We start from the raw sequence: 24280 nt of genomic DNA, 5'->3' as shown, positions 1-24280 counted from the left end.
AACCAACCTAATGTCTACAATTTCATCAAAATCAAAATCAAATTAATTTGAAACCCTAACATTAGATTCACTCACCTTAGATGATTTTTTGGATGAAATTCGAAATTGAAGAATGAATTTGTTTCACCTTGGAGTAACGATCAAACCTTTTTAATTTAAGCCATCGAATCGCAATGAATCAATATGAAAATCGAAAGGGGGTAAGAGGGGTTTGAAAGGGTTTTGAGAGGATGAAATAACTAGAGAAGCAGAAGAAGTGGGAAATTCGAGCGAGAGTCTGGTGACTTAAACCTATGATACGGCTACTGAGTAGCCGTATCATGTAGGGAAGGGATAGGAGGGCACCATAGTGAAGTTGGCTTCCTTGTGTTATCCCTTCCCTACATATGAGGGATAGGGAAGAGATGGAGTGCACCATAGTGCTAGCTTTTATCAATCACTAAGAGGCTGCCCTGAGTAATTTAAGCGGGTGCATTTAACAATTCTGTAGGTTCTATACTTTTCGACAATTTCGGCGTGCTTCAAATGCTTCTAGATTCTTCATACGACGTCGAATGGACTTCATTCTTTCGTTGTTGACTTCGTCTTTTCGTCCTCTTTAAGATGATAACAATTACTCCTCGATTTGGATGAGTTCCACTTGGTCTTTGGTCCTTCTCCACTTGCAACTAACTTTTTTCTTTGCACAATTAAGTGTCAATTCTCTTATTTTGGATGATTCACCTAATAAAACATAAATAAGACAAAACAAACATAATGTACAAATAATTTACAAGAAAATAGCACTTGCTAGCATGGATTTGACACTAAATATGTGCAAAATATGCACTTAACAGATCTTCGCCTCCAGACGGTAAAACGCAATGATGACTGTCGTGATGTCCACTTCTCAACTACACTTCTATACTATCTGAATCTATAGTAATTCTATATTTCTCTCTAAATCGACTATGAAACATTCCCGAATAATATCAATGACACATATCACTGTTCCGGGCTATTTTCGAATGATAAAACTTGAATCTTGATTTTAATTCCGAATAATAAATTGTCCTTAACCGAAATTCATCAAGTATGAACAAATGTTCATTAAGCTTAGTCGTTATATTTCGAGGGCTAATTACCAAGATAAACTTGACATGAAATTGTTGTCTATGCATAATAATCTAATTAGTTATGCGATCGTCTCAATGATATAAAAGTGAATATAACTTGAGATATATGTGGTTCAGTCTTCACTTACCTTTTGTTGATGAAGTTCACCAAAAGCTTCGGTTGATCTTCACCTTCAAACGATAGAACTCAAAGGTGAATGTCGTGATCCCCTGTTTCTCAACTACATTTTTATCCTAGTCCGAGACTTAACTAATTGTAAACTAGAAATCAAGATATAGTTTTGACAACTAAGTTTGATAACAAGCTTGAGATAGCAATACTTGTGAGTTCGACCGAGTAATGCTCTAACAATCTGTATGAATAAGAAAATTACCCTGAGTGTATCTCCTCAAATTGATTTAAAGCTAGTGGAAGATCATCTACGGATGAGAAAAGAGCCTACTCATTGATCATTTTTTTTGAGGGCAGATCCACTCACACTTTTATTCCCGTAAAATAAGCATATTCTGAAATGAATAACATAAAAGTCGAAATTATGATTGGTAGATAGTGAGGACTGGTATATCTCATTTATGGCAGGAATATAAAACTTCAAAGGAGAAGCATATCCCCAAATGTGAGCTTCAAAAAGTGTAACTGAATCCGCCCTCTTTTTTGTATATACAAAAATCGACTTCTTTTGAGCTGAGTGCATTAACCGGCCATGGCAAAAATAAGCCATAGTGGTTGGACAGGGAAGGAAGTAAGCACCATAGTTCTTGCTCCAAAACTTTGCTTTAACCGTCGTAAAAATAGAAGATTACTGAAAAAGAAACCTCCGTGCCGTAAGGCAGCCATTGAAACTAAAACTAAGAATCTCCGGTCATCCTTGATACCGTGTCTAACATTTTTATACGGACTCTACTCCATTTCCATTGCCGTGCAAACCGCTGCTCGGCCATCTCTGACTCACTGGTATCTCCGTAAAACTTCGTTGTCAAAATCTGTGATCTCGGGTAATTGTTACTCTAACCACTGACTCAATTTCTTCTCAATTCATTTGATTTTTGGTTCAAAAGCTTCCAAGGTGACTGTACATATGCATCTAAAATATTGTTGCTGTGAAAACCTAACTATACATTAGCATCTTTTGGATTTATCATGTTAAAACTAAAGCTTTTGGTATTGCATATAAGTTGTTTGATGAAAGTTCACACAAACAATAGTTTCGTAGAACTATAATAGTAAAATTATGTGAATGACTGAATTCCCGAAACAAATGTCGTTTCTTATACTTGGCAACAGAATCGTTTGTAGATTTGTTAAACAAGCTGTGAGTTCGACTTTATTATCTTCTCATGACATCTTTTGGAGTAAAACTGACCACATTTAATGTTAAACTGAGTATGCACTTTGTTATGACTAAACATAGTTCTACTTCGCCATTTGTATGCCTTACATTTTTGTTGAACACAAAAACACCATTAATTGTCTTTGGATATACTCTCATCGTTAGACTTGGACTGTGCAGCGCTGAGTTGAATGTACTCTGCCATAGTCTTTAAACAGAGCCAATAAGTATAAGTAACTGTAAGCTCACTTACGTGCTCACCCCCCTGTAATACTTAATAGCTATTGAGACGGAGAGATTGAGAATGAGGATGAAAGGGAGTTTGACTAATATCTTCAGACGAAGATACCGTGCAGCTCTTCAAGATTTAGAAAGATCAACAGAAGTTTTAAAGTCCGAAGACAAACACCAGCAAACTAAGATTCCTCATTATCTGGTAAACTTTTATCCAGTTTGTATTAATTCTCATCTTACCCCTGTAAATAAAGATCACTAAACTTGAAAAATTTAGATAGCTTAACATTTCCTTTCACTGTTATCATTTTTTTAATAAAGCATTAGAATACGAAAACTCATTTGTTTGATTCATATGTTGTATCTTACAGAACATAAAAGAACTTGGTTTACTGGGAAATTCAGTTTACAAAGGACCTTTTTACAGGTTAGATTTGAAGCTCTATCTTGTCTATTTAATTCCGAATTAGCCTTGTTTTGCAGAGTTGGTAATACAACTACTATGGTTTGTGTAATTAATACTCAATTAGCTTATATAAGTACCATGTATGACATATATGGAGAGAGAGAGAGAGAGAGAGAGAGAGAGCTTTACTAACAAGTCTTCTTCCTCATCTCATTGTTCTTATTTCAGAAGCATCACAACTCTCACGGCATCACTACAAAATTACCAGACCATCTCACCTAATAATAGTTCGCTTTCGCGTGGCACCTTTGATAAACCATGGTCCGCTTCCCAACACCGTGGAGTTAAAGTTTTAGGCACTGATGTATGTCTCGCTCACCCCATTCTTCTTTATCAAACTTCGTGTTCATCTTTTTAACGTTTAAAATCTGTTGTCTTTGTAAGAGCACCGGAAGAAGATCTCACCATTGCTCAAAATCTTCGACTGGTTTATCATTGATCAAGGATGAGACTGATTTGATTTGATTACCTGCTTTGTTTTCCAAGTTCATTTTCTTTGAAATTTAATGTATACGTTTTCAATGCAGTCTAAATTGGTGGTCTACGTTCGGAGTTAGGGTTCCATTCATTGGTCGTTCTGACCACAGCTGAATTTTAGCTCATTTACAAATACACGACATAAATTACATTTTGTAATGTGTTGAAATAAACTCACATGGCGGTATTATATTTAACTGCTTGTTAATTTCCTGGTTTGGGTTTATAATTATTGAGTTCAAATTTATTTTTAAAACCTTAAATTTCTCTTACATGCTTCTCAAGTCTCAACCGGCAACTGTACACTTTTCTTTCAAGTAACTAATAGTTTAATTGTAATATGTTATATGTACTGATATATCAAGCTGTTTGTTTCAGGTCAGAAGCGGGAATGTCATCCAAAGGAAAGGTAGCATTTTGATTCACGCCCATTAAGATAATACTTTTATTCTTTTAGCTGCATAATCACTGACATATCTTTTATTTATTATGTAATAATTGGGGAGCTGCATTACTTCAGGACGTATTTATCAGGTAAGGTACTTTACCATTATTGTAGGATTTATTTATTTATTTCGAGGAATTTCACAAATTAAAAAAACAAAGAATAAAGAGTAGAAACTAATCTTGTTGATGTTGCAAGTTTGGTTTACCGAAGAGATAGACAAATATTAGTTGTATGATAAGGAAGTACCTTAATTTCTCGTGTTAGAAGTGTTTCCAAGCTTTATGTGGTATTCACTATTTTCTTTTAGGTTCTTAAAGCACAACACACACAGCAGGGAAGAGGAGGAGCAATAATACAGGTATATTACGGAATACAAATTTTGAATTTCAGAAGAATATATGTTATACGACATGGTTACCATAAAGCTGTAGAAACCCCGAGTCGTCTCAAGCCTATGACATTCCAGAGAACTTAAGTATTAAACCTATGATACTAAATGTTATACCTGTCAGTTGTACAAGCTTCCTTTTGCTATAACCTGCATGGTCCAATATGCATGAAAGAAGCCGTATAATCTATTTGATGATAAACTTTGTGCCTAAGGTCCACTACAATTATTCAGAATTTAAAATTATACTGTACTTAACGTTTTGCTATGAGGTCTTATTTGAGGTATACTGGAATAACACTGCTCCTCTAATCCTAGTCCTAGTACATTCAGGGATTTTCCTTTTCTTTATATACCTTTAGCTTGAACATGGTACGTCTTGAAATAGGATTTGGTTTCCCTATTTCAATGGAGCACGGAGAGGCATGATAGAGTGATGAAGGTTCATTTTATAGGTTATAGATCACTTCTAGTGAAGGTATTATTGAAGTCTGGTAGTTGGATGTTGACAAGAAATTCTAATAATTAATTTGCTACGTGGCTAGATGCTATATTTGTAGTGTATGACCATTACTGACCAGCGGTCATTTCTTTTTGAGAATGTGATCTCCCCTGCATTCTACTTTCTGAATTGAGGTTAACAGAATTCCTCACTTCTCTTTTTGAGTATATTGCAAGCTATTTTTGGGTTGTCACAGGTGGAGTTACGTGATGTTGACAGTGGAAACAAAGTGACCGAAAGATTTCACACCGATGAGGCAATGGAAAGTATGTTTAGACTACAAATAATTTCCAAGATAGTTTCCTTTATGGTCACATGTAACCCCCCTTCACTGTAGTTGTAAGTGGTGTTTCTTATCGGCAGACATCATTTCAGCTAAAGTCCACCCAGCTGCCTTATTTGTATGCTTCAGATATTGTTTTTTCTTTGCTACTTTAGTTTTGGAGAGAACGAAATTGACCCTAGACATTAGCATTTGGCACCAGAGCAGCCAAAAGTTGCCAAAATCTTTAACTATATCTCCTCATGTTAGTTTATGTAGGGTGAGCCAAAAGATATATGGATCTTGGTCAAGTTTTTATTATTGGTGGAGGATGAGTTGAACTTATACCAATATATATTTTAATGCGAGTGTTGTTTCACTTAGTTCTGCCTGTATCTTGTTGGCGGCAGTGATGAAAATCTTTCCCTCTAATGAAAACTGATTTTGATTCTAATATCTACAGGAGTTTTTGTCGAAGAGAAATCTTTCACCTATTTGTACACCATAGGCGAGTCAGTAACACTAATGGAGTGAGTGTGGTTGCTTCAGTATCTCTACATCTATCATATTAAACTTTAACTTTTTTCCTTGCTTTTCTTCTGCCACTTTACTATTTACCTGAATGAAGTTTACAGTGGCTTTCTCTTTGCTTCTTAACAGGCCCGAAACATATGAACAAATGGAGGTAACAAAGGACTTGTTTGGCAAGGCTTCTGCATACCTAAAAGGTGATTAGTTATACTCTGGGCGAATGACTAACAATCTTTATTTATGTTTGAATGATACTTGAACAACAGCAGATTTATGTATTTCTGGAAACACCTTGGATTAGTTGTCTGAGTCCGTATGACAGAACTCTGTCGTGAATAACCTAAACTGATGAGTATAAAACATTTTCAAGACTTACCTAGCCTCATGGAATCGCTCAGCTATTTTCCATTAAAAATCTTATTCTCCAACTAATAAACCAAAAATCTAATTTCTCCGTGATGACATGTATTCAAGTAAATGTCTTCTTTTTCCTTCTTCTTCCCCATCAAACCTAGCCAAACGTGATCGTCTAGCCACCAAGTTTGGGTCCCCCAGATCACATTTATGTTAACAACAAATGGATGTACTGTACAAAAAAATTTTCTTAATTGGTTTTGGTTCCTATGACCGCCTCTTCTTTCTGTATATTTCTTCTTCCTTTTTCTATTAAGTAAAACTATCTGAAAATGCTACTTCTATTATTTTAAGCTTGATTACCTTATAATTATACCTCTAAAAGTTGACCTCGCGAAGTCATATTCTGTGGTGATGCTCTCTCACTGCTAATAAGGGTCCTGTTTTAGTCAGGAACGAGCTTTTGATATTTGATTTACTACTTTTTTACGAAGTTCCTACTTTCATATTCAACATTATTTCTACTCTGCTAATGAAAGAATGAATCTTATGGATTACAGAGGATATGAAAGTCAGCTTGCAATTATATGATGGTAAAGTGATGTCTGCTACTATTCCACCACGGGTGACATGTACTGTTGCTGAAGCAAAAGGCAATATGAAGGGGCTGACTGCCACACCTCAGTATGTTTCATCTTTAGCAGTGGACTGTTTTGTCTATTTTTTATATTCTTTATATAGCTTTGATGTCTTACCAATAGGTTGATGTACTCTACCAATCGGAGGTTGGGTTCTCGCAGTAAAGCATTGAAGATTGTTAGATTTGGGGTCTGAATTTAAACGACATGCTAACATCTCAAGACTTTTTCTGTTAAATGCATAGAACGATTACGGCTTATCATGCTTAACATTAGAAATCTGTAATTCCCTCGGTTAGCTCTTAAGTTTTCTGAATTATTAGACCTGCCACATGATTAGTTTGGCAGGTATTAAGACACATTCACCAGTGTAAAGGTTTCAATATTATCAAGCGATTGTTAGTAGTAACCTCTTGATTGTTTTTAGCCGCATAATTATTTGGTTCCACTAGATTTCTGTTCTGAACTGTTAGTGACATTTGAATTTCTTCTGTTTAAATTGAATGAAATGCACAGGTATAGAAGAGTTTTGCTGGAAAATGGTCTTACAGTGCAAGTAAGTCTGAAAGCTTAAATACTGCATAAAAGAAAATAAATTTCCGTTGCACTTTTTATTACAAGTTACTTATTTGCAGAATTCTTTTTCTCTTGAGTTGTTTCTAATTGATCGATTACATATTATGGTACTATTTAAAGAAATCCAGGAGAGATTTCTACCTTATTGGTCAATGGTCAGTGTACATGGAGGGATTAGTATCATACTAATGGCTTATGTCATTCCCATTTACGACGCAATGGTCTTGAATGGTTGAGTGAGCCATTTTCAGTTTGAAAATGTAATGGCTTCATTCCTATATTTGCCACATAGAAATGATTAATTTTGTACGACATTTGTTTCCTGAATCTTGACCTTTTAAGTGGATGAAAGAAATAAGGATAAAAGATACAAATAGAGGAAAGGTTATTTCTTTTGCAGTTTATGTCTTTGCAGGTTAAAGTTCCAGCTAATCTGTTTGTAACTCAAGTTCGTTAACTAACTTTAAACTGCTATATGCATCTGAAATTTCGTTTTTGTTTTGCTTGTGTGTTCACCAAATTGCACAGGCACCTCCATTCATTGAAGTTGGTGATCAGATAATTGTCAATACAGTCGATGACTCATATGTCACTAGGTGATTACTCTGATTATATCTACTTTCTTCCCCTGAATTTGATGTTGTGTTGATGTAATTTCTGCATTTCTTTTCAAGTGTATATCAGTGGTTTATTGTCTTATCCCTTATGAAGCCTGGCCATATTTGATTTCATGAGCATGAGTTTCTTATTTCTTTCTAGGGCGAAGGAGTGAAGTTTTGAAGGTGATGGTCTTGGAGCTGTTGCTGCTTCTATTGCTACCCCAAATAAAAGGGCCACTACTGAAAATAATTTAAACAATTTTGGAAAGTGATATAAACTTGTTTTTATGTCAAATTAATTAATAATTTTTTTACCAAGGTGGCATTTTAATCCATATGGCCAAGTCTCATGGACATGGTTTCTAAAATCGCCCAATTCGTGATTCGCTTCAAAAAAATTTGAACTCGATTCACATCGGAACATTGAATCATATCACAATAAAATCATGTTTATTCCATTTTAGATATATAATTTTGATTGTTTTATCTTGGTTGACCTATAAAACAAGGTGTAATAATTGATGTCCTCTCGTACTTCAGTGTCCCCATGGGCCCATCAACCATCTACATATATAGGGGTAGTACTTAAAAATGAAGGTTGTTTTTAGTCATACCTAAATCTTTCTTGGCATACTGAATAAGGACAAAAAAGAATGTCAAATAACAAAATCAGAAATCTCCTTAACCAAATTTTTTTATAATGACAAATCTGTCCTTTCTGTATTAGTGTTAGTAATCTGGATTAGTGATTAAAACTTGTAGGAATTACCTATAGGTACTAATATCCTAGTATTGGTTAGTGGCAGGTCCACCCACTAAAGCCCTGTAACCAGAGCCAGAGGTCCATAATAAAAAGAAAACAGTAAAATGGACCCAACTTTTTAATCCCAGGTCTTGTACACGTGCGGAAACATTTATGTGTAATTTAAAAATACCAGAAATAACCTTTCTACTTTACAGACCAATTCATCATTCTTCATTTTCTCTATTGTCTCTCTCGATTTGAAGAGCTCTGGCGACTTGCGATGAAGACTCTTACGAGGTCTTTGATCGATTAATCAGTTTCTCCGCGTAAGATTTTGTTCCCTAGATTTATTCCTCTGTATCTCCTTCGATTGATCATTTCTAACACCCTAAAAAATGGTGAGATTCTTAATTTAGTCTTCTTTTTATTGTTTTCTTAGGGTTTTGATATTTTTAGTATCTTCTTCTTTGCTGTTCGAGTTCTTTTTATCATCAATTAATTGGTTTTTACTGAAATTTGAGTGATTTGTTGGATTCGATCTACTAGTTACAGTCTAGTAAATAGATCTAATTTTGGATGTTTGATTGCTGATCCGTGAATTGGTTCGATGTAATGATCTGTTACGTTTGGTAGTGGATTAATGGATCTCACTTTGGCCACTGAAACGTTATAGGAAGAATTGATGTGTTGATTTGAGAACAAAAATTGTTATTGTTTAGATTATTCAGTAATATAGCCATAATTTTGTTTTTTGTTTCTTTTTTTTTGTTAAAATCATGATTGTTTGTTGTTACAGATTATTTGATTCAGCAGTACATAAACGGTATACTGAAGAAAAAAACTGGTTTAATTTTGTTATATTCATTGTTTTATTACTTTTTTTGTTTGATCCTGAAGTACTTGTATCCAATACTGGAATGGAGTTGTTTTTATTCTGTTAGATTCATAGGTTTATAAGTTATTTTTGACATGCAGTTGATTTTTAGTTTACGAATCAGAAGTACATATATGGAATACTGAAAATAATTGCTTGTAATTCTGTTGTGTTCATAGTTATACTCAGTTAATTCATATGATCTAGCAGTACATATGAAATACTGAATTGAAAGTGTTTCGGTTCTGATATATTCCTATGTTTCTGTTGGTTGTATATGTTTGTGCTTTTGGCTCTGAGATTGTTGTTAATTTTTGATGCGAGTATAGTACCCATCATGCGAGTTAATTTTTGATGTGAGTATATTTGGTTTACTGAAAAATCAGAGGCTGGTAATCTCCACACTACTACCCAATGCAGTATGTTCAAAATTATAGAATAAAACATATACAATACATAACAACTGTACTGGATTTTTGAGCAGTGTATAACAACTATACTGGATTTGTTATTGAAGTAATTTTTCTTCTTACTGCATACCCGTCTTCACACTACTACCCAACGCAGTATGTTTGAGACTAGAGTAGAACATACACTACATAGCAGCTGTACTGGATTTTTTTAACAATGCATAACAACTGTACTTGAATTTTTAGATTTTAGATGTTTCTGATGTTGCATTTTTTTTCTTTTTTTACAGGCATGGAGAGATAGTCTTTGTAGCTCCTGCATAAATGCCTTCTACATGGATATGAAAGTGCAGCAGCAGCAGCTCAATGCTTACTAAACTTGTATAGGACAAGCTTTCATACACAGGTTCGCCCATAATTACAATATTTAGAAATTTGATTAGAATGGTAGTTATTTCGTGAAAGATTAATGTTATGGAGTACTAGTTTAACCTTGTGCATATGTTAATGCCAATGTTTCCACAATCCTAAACCTCGTTTAGCTTACATTCGATAGTCACAGTATATATACACTGCACTGCTAAAAAGACACAATGTATATATATGTTGCACTGCTGAAAACTCTACACTCAAGAGAAAATCGTTGCATAAACGATGTACTTCGTACTTCCTAACTTTATATGTGGCGAAGCCTTCATACACATGTACAAATTTCATTACTGTCAGGAGTAGTTTAAACCAATGACTGAGTAGTGGTCCTTGTCAATGATTTAGCTGACAGGTGTGCTTCTAATATTGTTGTTTTTGATTTCATATTCAGAGGATTATCTTGAGTTTATTTTTTGATTTTTGGTAATTTTTGGTTTTGTTAAATTAGATCTTTGAGATCTTCGCCACGACTTCACTTAAATTTTTCTACCCCGTTTCATTAATGGTGTTGATGGTGTTGTTCATTTTGTACTCAAAAGGTGGTGGTGCTACTAGACTTTACAAGCATTTGATGAACAAACAAGAGATCTAAAGAAAACATCTACAAGATATGTAAGTCTATTCTCTCTTATTGTGTAAATTACAGTACACCATGATTACTACAGACTCATCTCTCTGTTGTAAAGACAAGTGCACCATTTTCCAAAATGAAATTTACATTAGCCTGATTTGTGTTTGTGCCGCATTATGCATAGGTGTTAGATGGAATTAGTTATCTTTTCAAATGTTATCCCTGTTATGATACTTAAAATCCACTGAAATATGAGTGTAGTAAATATGTACTGACACAGTTGTGAAAGGAAGAATTGTTATCTTAGCATTATGCAAAGGTTTTAGATGGAATTAGTTGTATTTTAGAATGCAATCCCTGTTATGATGTTTAAAATCCAATGAAAGTATGAGTGTAGCTAATATGTACTGACCATTGTGACAAGATGATGAGTGCTAAAAAGTGCATATTTCTTTATATTTTTCTTGGCAATTAACTCATCTTTTGTGCATTAATTCTACATTTTATCCCATATTCTGTATTTTCTTTGTTTTCAAGAATAAATATTTTTATTAATTAATTTTGCATTTTTAGGTACTAAATAAAGTTTGGATGGAATTACGAAGCGAAAAGAGCAGAAAAGTGGTGGAAGCCGAGAAGAATTACGCAAGGAAGTTGTGAAGAATGTTGTGCGCAAGACCAAAAGGTTAGAAATGGGCTCAACAAGGAGGAAATTGATCTTAAAGAAGAAATGGGCTCGGAATTACCCCAAGCCCAACTTATCTCCCACACCAAAACCCAAATTCACAACCACTTCTCCTGTAGCCGTCAGATTGGATCCTCATCTGAATCCAACGGTCGCTTCATCGCCAGTACATCAAATTTTCTACAACCGATTCACACCACAACACCTTACTCGATCTTGAGCCGTCAGTTTCGTTGTATTTTTGCATCCAACGGTCGCTCATGATCTGTCTCCATATCACCGTTAGATCCGTTCCAGAAGATGTTATGCCACGGCTCAGCTTTGCAAGACATCAAATCTTGATGTTCCCGATACACACCTTAGAACCCTAACATATTTTCCCAAAACAAACAACACCTAATTCATTCTATCGGGTTTTCTTCGTCTCCTCCTTCTTCTTCTTCACAGCGCCTCCACCAACTCCACTGCACTGTCGCCATCACTACCACTTGCTCCCCCACCAACTCCACCTCAATCACCACCATACCCACCACGTATAACAACCAAACCCATCACTCTACCTACCTATTACATCAACCTCTCGACCTTTCTTTCTCTCTGAAACCCTAGTTTTAGGGGTTGATGATATAGGTTAGTTAGAGAAGAAATCAAAGGTATGGGAAGATAGAGAAGAAGATATGGAAGCATGGGTCGACGAAAGAGAAGAAGAAATCAGAGAGTTAGGTGAGTGAATTTCGTATTTGGTGAAACCCTAGTTTCACTGATTTGGGGGTTTTTGATTTTTTGAGCTTGCATGTATAAATTGAATGCTTGGGTGACGAATTGAGGCATGCCTGGACTAGCCAGTGCACCACCAAGAGGACTGGACTAGCCAGTTCCTCAATTGTTCATGTTCTGTTTTTGCTTCACTTTCAAATTCAGTTTTATTTTCACATATTCATCATGTTTTAATTTATCACTTGCTAAGGTTGAGATGAAGCTTCCATGCTAATGCTAGTTGGTTAATGTGTAGACAATGTTCTTGTGTTCTGAAACTGTGTAGGACAGTTATAATTTAAGCATTTCATCACATTGCTCTCACATTGTATGTCAAGCATACATTGTAGTTAGGATAACCCTGTGATTGATGGTGCTGCAGCTCATGATTAATGTTTATTGTTCAAACCTTAGACTAGTTGTGCTCTAATCAGACAGTTAGTGCTATGGAAGAACATTTTAGCTGTAATTAGATTATCCTTTAGGAAGGTTCAATCATCTAAGTGACTTATCTGCGGGTAGTTGCAGTGTGAGAGCCCCAATTACTACAAGGACTAGACTTAACTTAGTGACCCTAAATCCTTCTCTTAAAACCACATCTTTGATAAGCAGCAGGCTCGAACCTCCACTGCTATCTAGATAGTTAGCTGAGGCTAGAATCTCACTAATATCTAAACAAGGGGCAAGAACATGAGTTAGCATTGAAAATTGACTTAGCATAGGTTAGAGGTGGAATCAAAAGCCTTAGTGATTAAGCCTAAAGTCACTGTTTCTTTCCCTCACTGCCTCACTGCCTCACTGCAACTGTTTTACTTTGTTTCTTTGGCTCTTTACTTCACTGCCTTAGGCTCATTGCCTTTGTCCCTTTGCTTCACTGTCACTAGCTCAGAACTATCTAGGAAACTTCAACTCACACACACCTTGTCTCTGTGGATCGACCCGTATTTGCATTGTTCTACACCTCGACACCGTGCACTTGCGGTTATAATTTGTAGGACCTTTTAGAAGCCTACCAAGTTTTTGGCGCCGCTGCCGGGGACTTGGCATTGTGTGGTTGCTGTTTTTCCTTGCTTTCTTTTGCTGCTATTCACTTGCATATCTTGCATTTAGTATAATCATTTAGTGTAAGCATTTATCTCATCATAACTTGCATTCATTACTGCATATTCATCTTTGCATTGCATACTCATCGCATCTTGCTGTCCTGATTGCATATCATATTTGCATATTAGTCATCTTTACATTCTTGCAGTCAATCTTGCGTTACAGTTCTTGTTCACTGCCTTTCTTTGCTGTCCTTGACATTTTTGTTGAGTGACCAGGTACTGTGACCTTGCTGTGAGGCTGAGAACAAACCTCTGGTGTTGTTGTGCTGCTGTGAAGCCCAAATGGTGCTGCTGCTGTTACCTGTGGTGCTGCAGCAGAGCTGCTGTTGCTGAAGCTGTTGCCCCTGCTGTTGTTGCTGTGACCTTGCCACAAACTGACCTGGTGATGCTGTTGTTTCCTGTCAGGCCAAGCCTATTGTTGTTGCTGAGTTGATCTTGTGTTGTTGTCTGCTGCTGCTGTAACTAGACCAAAACACAACTGGGCTACACAAGCTTAGGATGATCCAAAGCCCAACTGGGCTTTTGCAACCAAACTGAACAGCTGGGCTGTGCTTAAGCAAGTAAGCCTAAACCCATTAAGAGAACCCAAACTGTGGGCTTCCATTTTTCTTGTGGGCTTGTAATATTAAACCCAACATTTGGGCTTATATTTTCTGTTGGGTTTGTAATTAATTTCTTGTGGGCTTGTTTGTTTAATTTCTTGTGGGCTTGTGGTTTTAGATTGATTTGGGCCTGTTGTTTTAATTAAAGAAAACTGAACTTTTGAAAGCCCAGTTGGGCCTCATATTTTAGTTAGTAGCTAGCCAAATCCCAACTAAATTTCTGGGACTGTGGGCTTAACATCCATTTGAAAACTAAACATTTACACTGTGGGCTTGACCCAAAAACAGAAAACGTTTTCAAAGCCCAGTTGGGCCTCGACCTTTGGCTATTTAAGAGCCCAAATTTCAAATTGTTACCTGGGCTTGTTTCTGAACTGTGGGCCTGAACCAAAGTTCGAGTGGGCCAAAATTTCAAAATTCCAAAAACCAACAGTGAGCTTTACTCACCAGCAGTGGGCCTGTTTTTCAAAAACGTAGCTGGGCTTCGCAAAACCCAACAGTGGGCTTGGTCTCCTTATCCCATTAAAAACCAAATGTTTTTCTCCCATAAAAACCAAAGCTTTCCAAATGTTTCCCTAAAATCCAAAAATTTTCTTTTTCCCATCAAAACCAAATGTCTCCCGATAAAACCAAATTTTTCCCAAAAAGTCCAATCCCATTAAAAACCAAATTTTCTTGTAGATAGTTTCTTAGTTAAATCTTTTGTTTCTTTTGTATATATAGTGCTAATCCAATATGATCTCGGCTAAAAAAAATGTTGGATTTTTGCCTTGAATAAATGGAGTTCTAATCTTGCTTTCGCCGAAATCGGGTATTCTCTTTCCTTTTTCTCTACTCAGCATAATCCTCTCCATATGTTGTATTATAATTCTTTACATCTTTTGAAACATTGAGGACAATGTTTAGTTTAGGTTTGGGGGTATAGAGTAGATACCACGATCACATGCCATAATTGAAAACAAGAACTCCTTCTTTTTGAACTCTTTTTGAAAAAATTTAAAAATTCCAAAAAAATTAAAAAAAAAATAATAATAATAATTAAAAAAATCATAAAAATGGAGCTCATTTACCTTGAAATGTTGACTCTTGTGCATGTATGTAAACATAAGGATTCTTAGTCTAGATATTTAGGCACCCTGATTCTAGCACAATTCACATGTGATAAGAAATTTGCACGCGCACGATCTACCAATACATGTATAGCCTCGATCTTCAAGGTGTTTGATAGGAAGTTAGATTGCCAATCACTTTAGAATACTGAATGAGACTTGACTAGCTTGTTCTTTGGTTGGCTGGGATATAAGTTTGAGGATACGTTAAGAAAAGCAACCATAGAATTTGACCGGATGCATTCGATAAGGGCCACCTCTTGCTAAGAGTCATGTAATTATGTTTTTCTTTTTGTTCATGTATCAAAAGTGTCACTATGTTGTAAAGATCAAAGTTATTTCTTACAAAAAAAAAAAAATATTATATATATATATATATATATATGATGTATATTCAGAAAAAAAAAATAAAAAAAAAAAAATCAAGTATTTATTCCATGTTTTGTCATGTGATAGACACATTTATGTGTCTAATATAGCCCAATTGTATATTGTGTTAGTACCCATTTTTTGTACTTATTATGGCTTTTTATGTCCATGTAGGTATTTCCGGAGAAATAAGCTTTTGCGGCGAAATTGGCTAAAAAAAGTGGTTTTTGCGCTCGTGGGAGAAAATTACTATACGGACTCTCACTTTGGATAAGGGGTAACCTAATTACTAAGGGGTGACCCATTTTCAGGCAGCTGCTAAAGGGACACCAGAACTGGATAGGGGGAGGTCTTCTTCAAATTTCAAATACTGGTTTTTGGCGGGAAAGGCCATGCATATCGATGTTGAATTTTGATCCGATTGTTGGAGCTGTTTTAGGGAAATTAAACACCGGAAATTGATTGGGCTGGACGTGATATGGATATAGAATTCTAGTATGGATGATTTCATGGGCTTAATTGGGCTAGAATATCCGGGAGAAGCAATCGAAGTTAAAACAGAGAGACGTGTCCTGTTGTGCACTTTCAAAGATTTTTGAGAGATTTCTGGAGGACTTTGACGATGGATTAACATGTACACGGTCTTATTCAAGTCTAGGGAAGAGTTTGATAGCTATTTTATAGCTAACAGCACGTGAAAAATCTCAACAGAAGGGATTATTCTCTCAACAGCACAGAGAAGAAAAAGAAAAGAAAAAGTGGGAATTTATACGAGATATTTGGGGTCTGTGGGATATATAAGAGTGGTTTCAAGTCATAAAAAGGGTGAGAAAAGTTTAGGGAGAAAGAGGAGAGAGTTCAGAGCCGAAACAAGGAAGATATCATTGATTGTTGCTGCTGCTGCTGCGAGGAGGAAGAACGTGAATAACAGACTCTCCAAGGCCGTCGTTTATCAACAGTGACATCGACTGTCATTTGTGGGTCGTAGTTCTTCAACGACAACAGCACTTCAGCTTTGTCGTTGATTCTGGACGCCTTCTGTGGGTCGCAAAATTCTGTTTTACATCATTTGCTTGTCTTTCTCTTCATTGTAAAACACTTTTGAGCATCAATGAAATATTTTGAGAGGTTTTCCAACATGATGAGCAGCTAAATTCTTGGTGATTGAGGCAATGGAGGATCTATTCACTCATGTTTGATTGGTAAATTCTTTTTATAAATTCTTAATTATTTATTTTATTTAATTCACTTGGATCAATAAAAAAAGAGATAAAAATGGTTTTCTTAATTAGTTGTGAATCAGTTTGATGTTTTATGCTTAGAATTAATTCTTTGATAAATCATGCTTAAGGATTACAATTTAATATTTGGACACCTTATAGATTAAGAAGTGATTTAATGGAAAAAGAGATAGATAATTATGAAATATTTTTGTAACCAATCAACTTGAAGTAATAGTGAATCCGGAGCCTTAGTCCATTTTAAATCTTGACATCACTCTTTGAAAATTAATTTGCTTTTTTTTATTAAAAAAAAAGTTACCTTCACAAGTTCGAAAAGAACCCCTTTTACCACTACAACTACAATCACTTTTGAAAACCATCAAATTTTTGGCGCCGCGACGCGGACGCGATTTGTGTTTAGGTAGCTTTTTTTTAGATTTTTTTATTTTTATTATTTTTGTTCTTCTTTACGTTTTTGGTTTTTTGTTTCCTTGCAGATTTTTGAAGTTGGAGCGAAAGAATTTTGCCAAAGCTTGTGGTGATTTACTTAAAGTTTGGGAGTGAAAAGCAAAGCTAAAGGAGCGAAAGAAGAAGATTTTCTTTATTTTGTAAAAGAGAAAAAAAAAAGAGAGATTTTTTTTTTTATTATTAGTTTTTTTTTTTTAGGCTTTCATTTTTTGTTTTTGCACTTTATTTTTGGACTGTGAACTTTGGACATTTGGATTCTTTATTTTTATTTATTTTTAAATCCTACGGAAGGGTAGTTAAATATCACTGTTTGCAGGGAAGGACGACGATTACAATATCGTCTCGGCCCCTCGGGTTCGCACACGGCATAGGAGTCGTGGCCCGAGTCGACTTCAGCGGTTCTTCGCCCGTCTGGTACGGGAGGTAAAATTCTAAACACCCGCGAATCTCCTGCAAGCGGGTTACTGGACTCCTTAAGGTGAATATATGCTGAGGACTTGAATATGGACTGTTTTTAAATTCCTAGTAAAGGGCAAGGACTGGACCATATAAGATAAGGGTTCGGATTTCATCACCGCTCCCTTCTTGCCCGCCTTAGGAAAACGAAACCTAAAGCGAACCTAAGCCTAAAATTTGGACTAGAAAGAGACCTATAGGGTATCGAGCTTAACAGGACAATCATTCGAAAAATATTGGTTACTCTTTTAAGCACACCTCGAAGTTCTTGAAGGTTTCTGCGAGTTGAATGCGTGACTGCGCCGCATTGGATCGGTGAGGTTTTGGGTATCAAAGCTCCACTGAGCTTCCCTCGCCTCGATTCAACTTGCTTAAACTCGGATTGATTCCAGAGGGGTTTGCTCAAATTGTAACGAATTCCCTTTCGAAGGATTAGAAGCTGGTCTAGAAACAATCTAAGTGGAGCCATCATGCTTGTTGTTTGCTAGAAATCTTTAGGTTTGCTGTGGTAATGTCGAGTCAGCCTATTGTGTGTTTGCTAGAATCTTCCTGTTAGGATTTTTTTTTTTTATTTCTTTTTGAATTCTTTTTAGTGTATGCTCGATTTTGTTAATAGGGCTTGGAAAAGAGATACTCTAGGTCGATTGATTAGCAAAAAAACCTAGTAGTTCTTCTGATTTAAGCAGGGAGCTCGAAGACTCTTCTTTGGAGAGCCCTGTTTTTGGAAACTTCAGTTTTGAGAATTTATCTCTGAGTGACAAAAGTACCCCTAGTACTCCAGTTGTGCCAACAATGGCAACTTTGAAAGATTACATGTTCCCAACTAGGACCAACCGAGCTTCATGCATTAAATTGCCAGCCACTACGGCTAATTTTGAGATAAAACCTAGTATTCTTCAGATGATCCCTATATTCTTAGGAAAAGATGATGAGAACCCTTATTTCCATATTAGGGACTTTGAGGAAATCTGTGGGACAATTAGAATAAAAGACCTTACTGATGAAGTCTTGAAACTTAAAATGTTTCCCTTTTCCTTGAGAGATAAAGCCAAGACCTGGCTTAACAACCTACCGTCTGAATCCATAGAAACATGGCAGGAACTTATCGCTGCCTTCTATATGAAATTCTACCCTAAGCATAAAACTGCAGCTGTTAGGCAGAAAATTAGTGCTAGTGTACAACAAGAGGGAGAGTCTCTTTACAGTTTTTTAGAGCGATTCAATGATCTCCTATCTCAGTGTCCTCACCATGGATTTGATAATATGAAACTTGTACAGATTATTTATGATGGTTTAGACTATTCGACCAAAGCCATGGTTGAATCTATGTGCGCTGGTGAGTTCACTAGTAAAAATGCTGATGATGCTTTTACCTTCCTAGGAGCTATCGCTGAAAAATCCCAACAATGGGAATCTTGTGTTGAACCCCCTAAAAGACTCTTGGTCAATAGAAGTAGCACCAATATGGTAGATACGAGTTTTGCGTCGACCAGACCATTTGACCAAAAGGAATAAATTCAATAAAGTCGACCACTGGTACCCTTGTATATGCCAGTTGTATTGACCTAGAGTTAGGTTATCGACCACTGGTACCCTTGTATATGCCAGTGTGTTGATATTAGTCAGACTAGTATCTCAATCCATTAGGATAGGTTCATTTTGGCGGAGGCCTTCAGACAGATATGGGAAATGTCGTTCACTTAGTAAACATCAAAACCATCTATGTTTTTTATATCCATCTTCTTGATCTATCCATGTGATTAGTTTTGACTCCGAATATGATGTCCATAGTGCAACTATCTGAGTAGAGCTCTGTCACTTTATATGAATTTTAGTATGCTTGAGTGCAAACTCGTGTACAACAATTGGAATTTCGCATCAGGGTACTTCTTCTTGTAGTCAATAAGTATGCCAACCAAGGAGATTCTTTAGTGCCTTCCAAGGTTCTGCGTAGATAGCTAAGGTCTGGAGTATTAAGGTTTTGTGGGTATATCTCTGATAAGCCCTCCCGAGACTATAACTCGGCCACTAGGGCCACCTAGGGGTTTAAAGGCTTATTGCATACGCTAAATGCAATCGACGATGCCTGCGACAGTGAGTTAGGATTTTATTTTCTATTTGATTTGCTCGGGACTAGCAAATAATAAGTTTGGGGGTATTTGATAGACGCATTTATGTGTCTAATATAGCCCAACTGTATATTGTGTTAGTACCCATTTTTTGTACTTATTATGGCTTTTTACGTCCCTGTAGGTATTTCCGGAGAAATAAGCTTTTGCGGCGAAATTGGCTAAAAAAAGTGGTTTTTGCGCTCGTGGGAGAAAATTACTATACGGACTCTCACTTTGGATAAGGGGTAACCTAATTACTAAGGGGTGACCCATTTTCAGGCAGCTGCTAAAGGGACACCAGAACTGGATAGGGGGAGGTCTTCTTCAAATTTCAAATACTGGTTTTTGGCGGGAAAGGCCATGCATATCGTTGTTGAATTTTGATCCGATTGTTGGAGCTGTTTTAGGGAGATTAAACACCGGAAATTGATTGGGATGGACGTGATATGGATATAGAATTCTAGTATGGATGATTTCATGGGCTTAATTGGGCTAGAATATCCGGGAGAAGCAATCGAAGTTAAAACAGAGAGACGTGTCCTGTTGTGCACTTTCAAAGATTTTTGAGAGATTTATGGAGGACTTTGACGATGGATTAACATGTACACGGTCTTATTCAAGTCTAGGGAAGAGTTTGGTAGCTATTTTATAGCTAACAACACGTGAAAAAGCTCAACAGAAGGGATTATTCTCTCAACAGCACAGAGAAGAAAAAGAAAAGAAAAAGTCGGAATTTATACGAGATATTTGGGGTCTGTGGGATATATAAGAGTGGTTTCAAGTCATAAAAAGGGTGAGAAAAGTTTAGGGAGAAAGAGGAGAGAGTTCAGAGCCGAAACAAGGAAGATACCATTGATTGTTGCTGCTGCTGCCATTAAAGCTTCTGAAGAACACGAAGAACAGACTCGCAGAGTCCGTCGTTCTTCAGCAGACTTATTTTCATACCACTGTTGTTGTTTCACAACAGTAGATAGTTATCGTTTACATCATGTTAAAGACAATATTCTCTCTTGTTCCAAAAATAAAAGAGAGTAATCAATGTAAATAAGAGTCATGTAAAGAGTCATCTTTTTATTGTAAATAGTCTTGTAATAAGCAAGGAGGGTGCAACCATCGATGTATAACGCGGGTAAACTGAAATATCACCAACTCATTGGGTGAACATTCACAATTCTCGTAAAGCCGGACAGCTAGCTTGGCTTAGAATTCGGTTCTTAGCCTAAAAACTATCTCTTGGTGATTAGTAGTCATAACTTCAGGTCATTCTAGAAACATGTGTAGATACACTTTACACTCTTATCACGTGTCTTTAGTTGTTATCAGTGCTAGGATTGTGCCTTTGATAGCTAGATTGACATCTCCATTTTGCTGTGAGCTTCTACTGTCTTGCACATGTCACATTTCATGGAATCTGAGGTTATATTTTGGCCTAGAACTTTGTAGGTACGTTCTAAGCAAACCTTCAAGAGACTTCAACTCGTCCACTAGGGACACTTAGTGGTTTAAAAGGCTTAGTGCATACGCTAAATGCATTCGAGAGACCAGCGACAGTGGTATAGGTAGGATTTCCTTAGTTTTGTTTTACTTGAGGACAAGTAAAATTCAGGTTTGGGGGTATTTGATGAGTGCTAAAAAGTGCATATTTCTTTATATTTTTCTTGGCAATTAACTCATCTTTTGTGCATTAATTCTACATTTTATCCCATATTCTGTATTTTCTTTGTTTTCAAGAATAAATATTTTTATTAATTAATTTTGCATTTTAGGTACTAAATAAAGTTTGGATGGAATTACGAAGCGAAAAGAGCAGAAAAGTGGTGGAAGCCGAGAAGAATTACGCAAGGAAGCTGTGAAGAATGTTGTGCGCAAGACCAAAAGGTTAGAAATGGGCTCAACAAGGAGGAAATTGATCTTAAAGAAGAAATGGGCTCGGAATTACCCCAAGCCCAACTTATCTCCCACACCAAAACCCAAATTCACAACCACTTCTCCTGTAGCCGTCAGATTGGATCCTCATCTGAATCCAACGGTCGCTTCATCGCCAGTACATCAAATTTGCTACAACCGCTTCACACCACAGCACCTTACTCGATCTTGAGCCGTCAGTTTCGTTGTATTTTTGCATCCAACGGTCGCTCATGATCTGTCTCCATATCGCCGTTAGATCCGTTCCATAATATGTTATGCCACGGCTCAGCTTTGCAAGACATCAAATCTTGATGTTCCCGATACACACCTTAGAACCCTAACATATTTTCCCAAAACAAACAACACCTAATTCATTCTATCGGGTTTTCTTCGTCTCCTCCTTCTTCTTCTTCACAGCGCCTCCACCAACTCCACTGCATTGTCGCCATCACTACCACTTGCTCCCCCACCAACTCCACCTCAATCACCACCATACCCACCACGTATAACAACCAAACCCATCACTCTACCTACCTATTACATCAACCTCTCGACCTTTTTTTCTCTCTGAAACCCTAGTTTTAGGGGTTGATGATATAGGTTAGTTAGAGAAGAAATCAAAGGTATGGGAAGATAGAGAAGAAGATATGGAAGCATGGGTCGACGAAAGAGAAGAAGAAATCAGAGAGTTAGGTGAGTGAATTTCGTATTTGGTGAAACCTTAGTTTCACTGATTTGGGGGTTTTTGATTTTTTGAGCTTGCATGTATAAATTGAATGCTTGGGTGACGAATTGAGGCATGCCTGGACTAGCCAGTGCACCACCAAGAGGACTGGACTAGCCAGTTCCTCAATTGTTCATGTTCTGTTTTTGCTTCACTTTCAAATTCAGTTTTATTTTCACATATTCATCATGTTTTAATTTATCACTTGCTAAGGTTGAGATGAAGCTTCCATGCTAATGCTAGTTGGTTAATGTGTAGACAATGTTCTTGTGTTCTGAAACTGTGTAGGACAGTTATAATTTAAGCATTTCATCACATTGCTCTCACATTGTATGTCAAGCATACATTGTAGTTAGGATAACCCTGTGATTGATGGTGCTGCAGCTCATGATTAATGTTTATTGTTCAAACCTTATACTAGTTGTGCTCTAATCAGACAGTTAGTGCTATGGAAGAACATTTTAGCTGTAATTAGATTATCCTTTAGGAAGGTTCAATCATCTAAGTGGCTTATCTGCGGGTAGTTGCAGTGTGAGAGCCCCAATTACTACAAGGACTAGACTTAACTTAGTGACCCTAAATCCTTCTCTTAAAACCACCTCTTTGATAAGCAGCAGGCTCGAACCTCCACTGCTATCTAGATAGTTAGCTGAGGCTAGAATCTCACTAATATCTAAACAAGGGGCAAGAACATGAGTTAGCATTGAAAATTGACTTAGCATAGGTTAGAGGTGGAATCAAAAGCCTTAGTGATTAAGCCTAAAGTCACTGTTTCTTTCCCTCACTGCCTCACTGCAACTGTTTTACTTTGTTTCTTTGGCTCTTTACTTCACTGCCTTAGGCTCATTGCCTTTGTCCCTTTGCTTCACTGTCACTAGCTCAGAACTATCTAGGAAACTTCAACTCACACACACCTTGTCTCTGTGGATCGACCCGTATTTGCATTGTTCTACACCTCGACACCGTGCACTTGCGGTTATAATTTGTAGGACCTTTTAGAAGCCTACCACAAGAAGAATATCTTTGCATTACGCATAGGTTATGTTGTGTAAACATACCACTAATGTTACTATGAAATTTTGTAGATTTGCTGGCATTCTATGGATCGGGGAATAAGAATTTTTCATAGTACATAAATGACGTACTCCTAAAAATCAATTTCCATTTGTTACTATTGTATCTGCCACTTGATCTTATTTTGATTACACTTGCACATAACTAAATACTCTTTTTAGAAGCATTTCTTTAAGTTCTCGATAACATGTTCATTAGCCGATGGTGCATATGCATGTAATAATTGAGAAAGTAACTTTCCAAGCCACCTTGCAAACAAGAAATTCCGAATACAATTTTCATATTCATAAAAATAAAAATTGTGAATTACATGGGTGTAAGCACCTCTGGTCTCTCTGCAGTATAACTATAGAGTATATAATTGACAATTGTCGTATTTGGTGAGCTACGGAGATTACCTCCTTTGGCCCATAATTTAATAGAAAATCACAGTGTATAAGCGCTGCACTCCTGAGAAAATAAGTGTATAAATGATGTACTGGGATACTTCTCAGTGTATAATCGTCACCAGCCACACTCAATAAAAAATCATTGTATAAATGTTGTTATGTGTTATTTCTCAAATATATTGGAGGAGCCAAAACAAATAGTTTAGACAATCTGACTGAGGTTGCACTCTTAATTACTAATTTTGTCGGATTTGGCATTTCGTTTTTTGCTATTTGGGTAGCTGGTGTTAGGTGTTGTGGATTTGTAATCGCACTACGGATCTTTCAGTTGCACTAGATGAATTCCAAAG

At 36.5% G+C, this 24280-nt stretch overlaps 1 protein-coding gene across 2 annotated transcripts; it reads left to right on the top strand.

The window, feature by feature from the left end:
- Positions 1–1771: 1771 nt before the first annotated feature.
- On the top strand, positions 1772–8289 carry LOC113308921 (elongation factor P-like). Of its 2 annotated transcripts, none has more exons than XM_026557372.1 (14): positions 1772–2111; positions 2728–2882; positions 3052–3107; positions 3315–3450; positions 4002–4032; positions 4144–4157; positions 4379–4429; positions 5158–5227; positions 5687–5753; positions 5884–5951; positions 6669–6792; positions 7263–7302; positions 7851–7918; positions 8082–8289. In XM_026557372.1, the coding sequence occupies exons 1-14, from the start codon at positions 1820–1822 to the stop codon at positions 8092–8094; spliced, it is 1185 nt and encodes a 394-aa protein (XP_026413157.1). In that variant the 5' UTR covers positions 1772–1819; the 3' UTR covers positions 8095–8289. The 2 variants fall into 2 exon arrangements, with proteins under 2 accessions (XP_026413157.1, XP_026413158.1); XM_026557373.1 differs by having other exon boundaries at positions 1979–2111; positions 2627–2882.
- Positions 8290–24280: the final 15991 nt, after the last annotated feature.

This window comes from Papaver somniferum, chromosome 9 (genome assembly GCF_003573695.1).
Source record: "Papaver somniferum cultivar HN1 chromosome 9, ASM357369v1, whole genome shotgun sequence".
In the NCBI taxonomy this organism is placed as follows: Eukaryota; Viridiplantae; Streptophyta; class Magnoliopsida; order Ranunculales; family Papaveraceae; genus Papaver; species Papaver somniferum.
The sequence above is the reverse complement of the archived record's forward strand: the minus strand, read 5'-3'. Positions and strand labels throughout refer to the sequence as shown.

What these genes read in the sequence shown, in the direction of transcription:
- LOC113308921 (XM_026557372.1), top strand. Translation starts at nt 1,820, where the DNA reads ATGGCAAAAATAAGCCATAGTGGTTGGACAGGGAAGGAAGTAAGCACC. An exon ending in CACCGATGAGGCAATGGAAA is followed by an intron (nt 5,228 to 5,686) that starts GTATGTTTAGAC and finishes TAATATCTACAG; the next exon opens with GAGTTTTTGTCGAAGAGAAA. An exon ending in GAGTCAGTAACACTAATGGA is followed by an intron (nt 5,754 to 5,883) that starts GTGAGTGTGGTT and finishes GCTTCTTAACAG; the next exon opens with GCCCGAAACATATGAACAAA.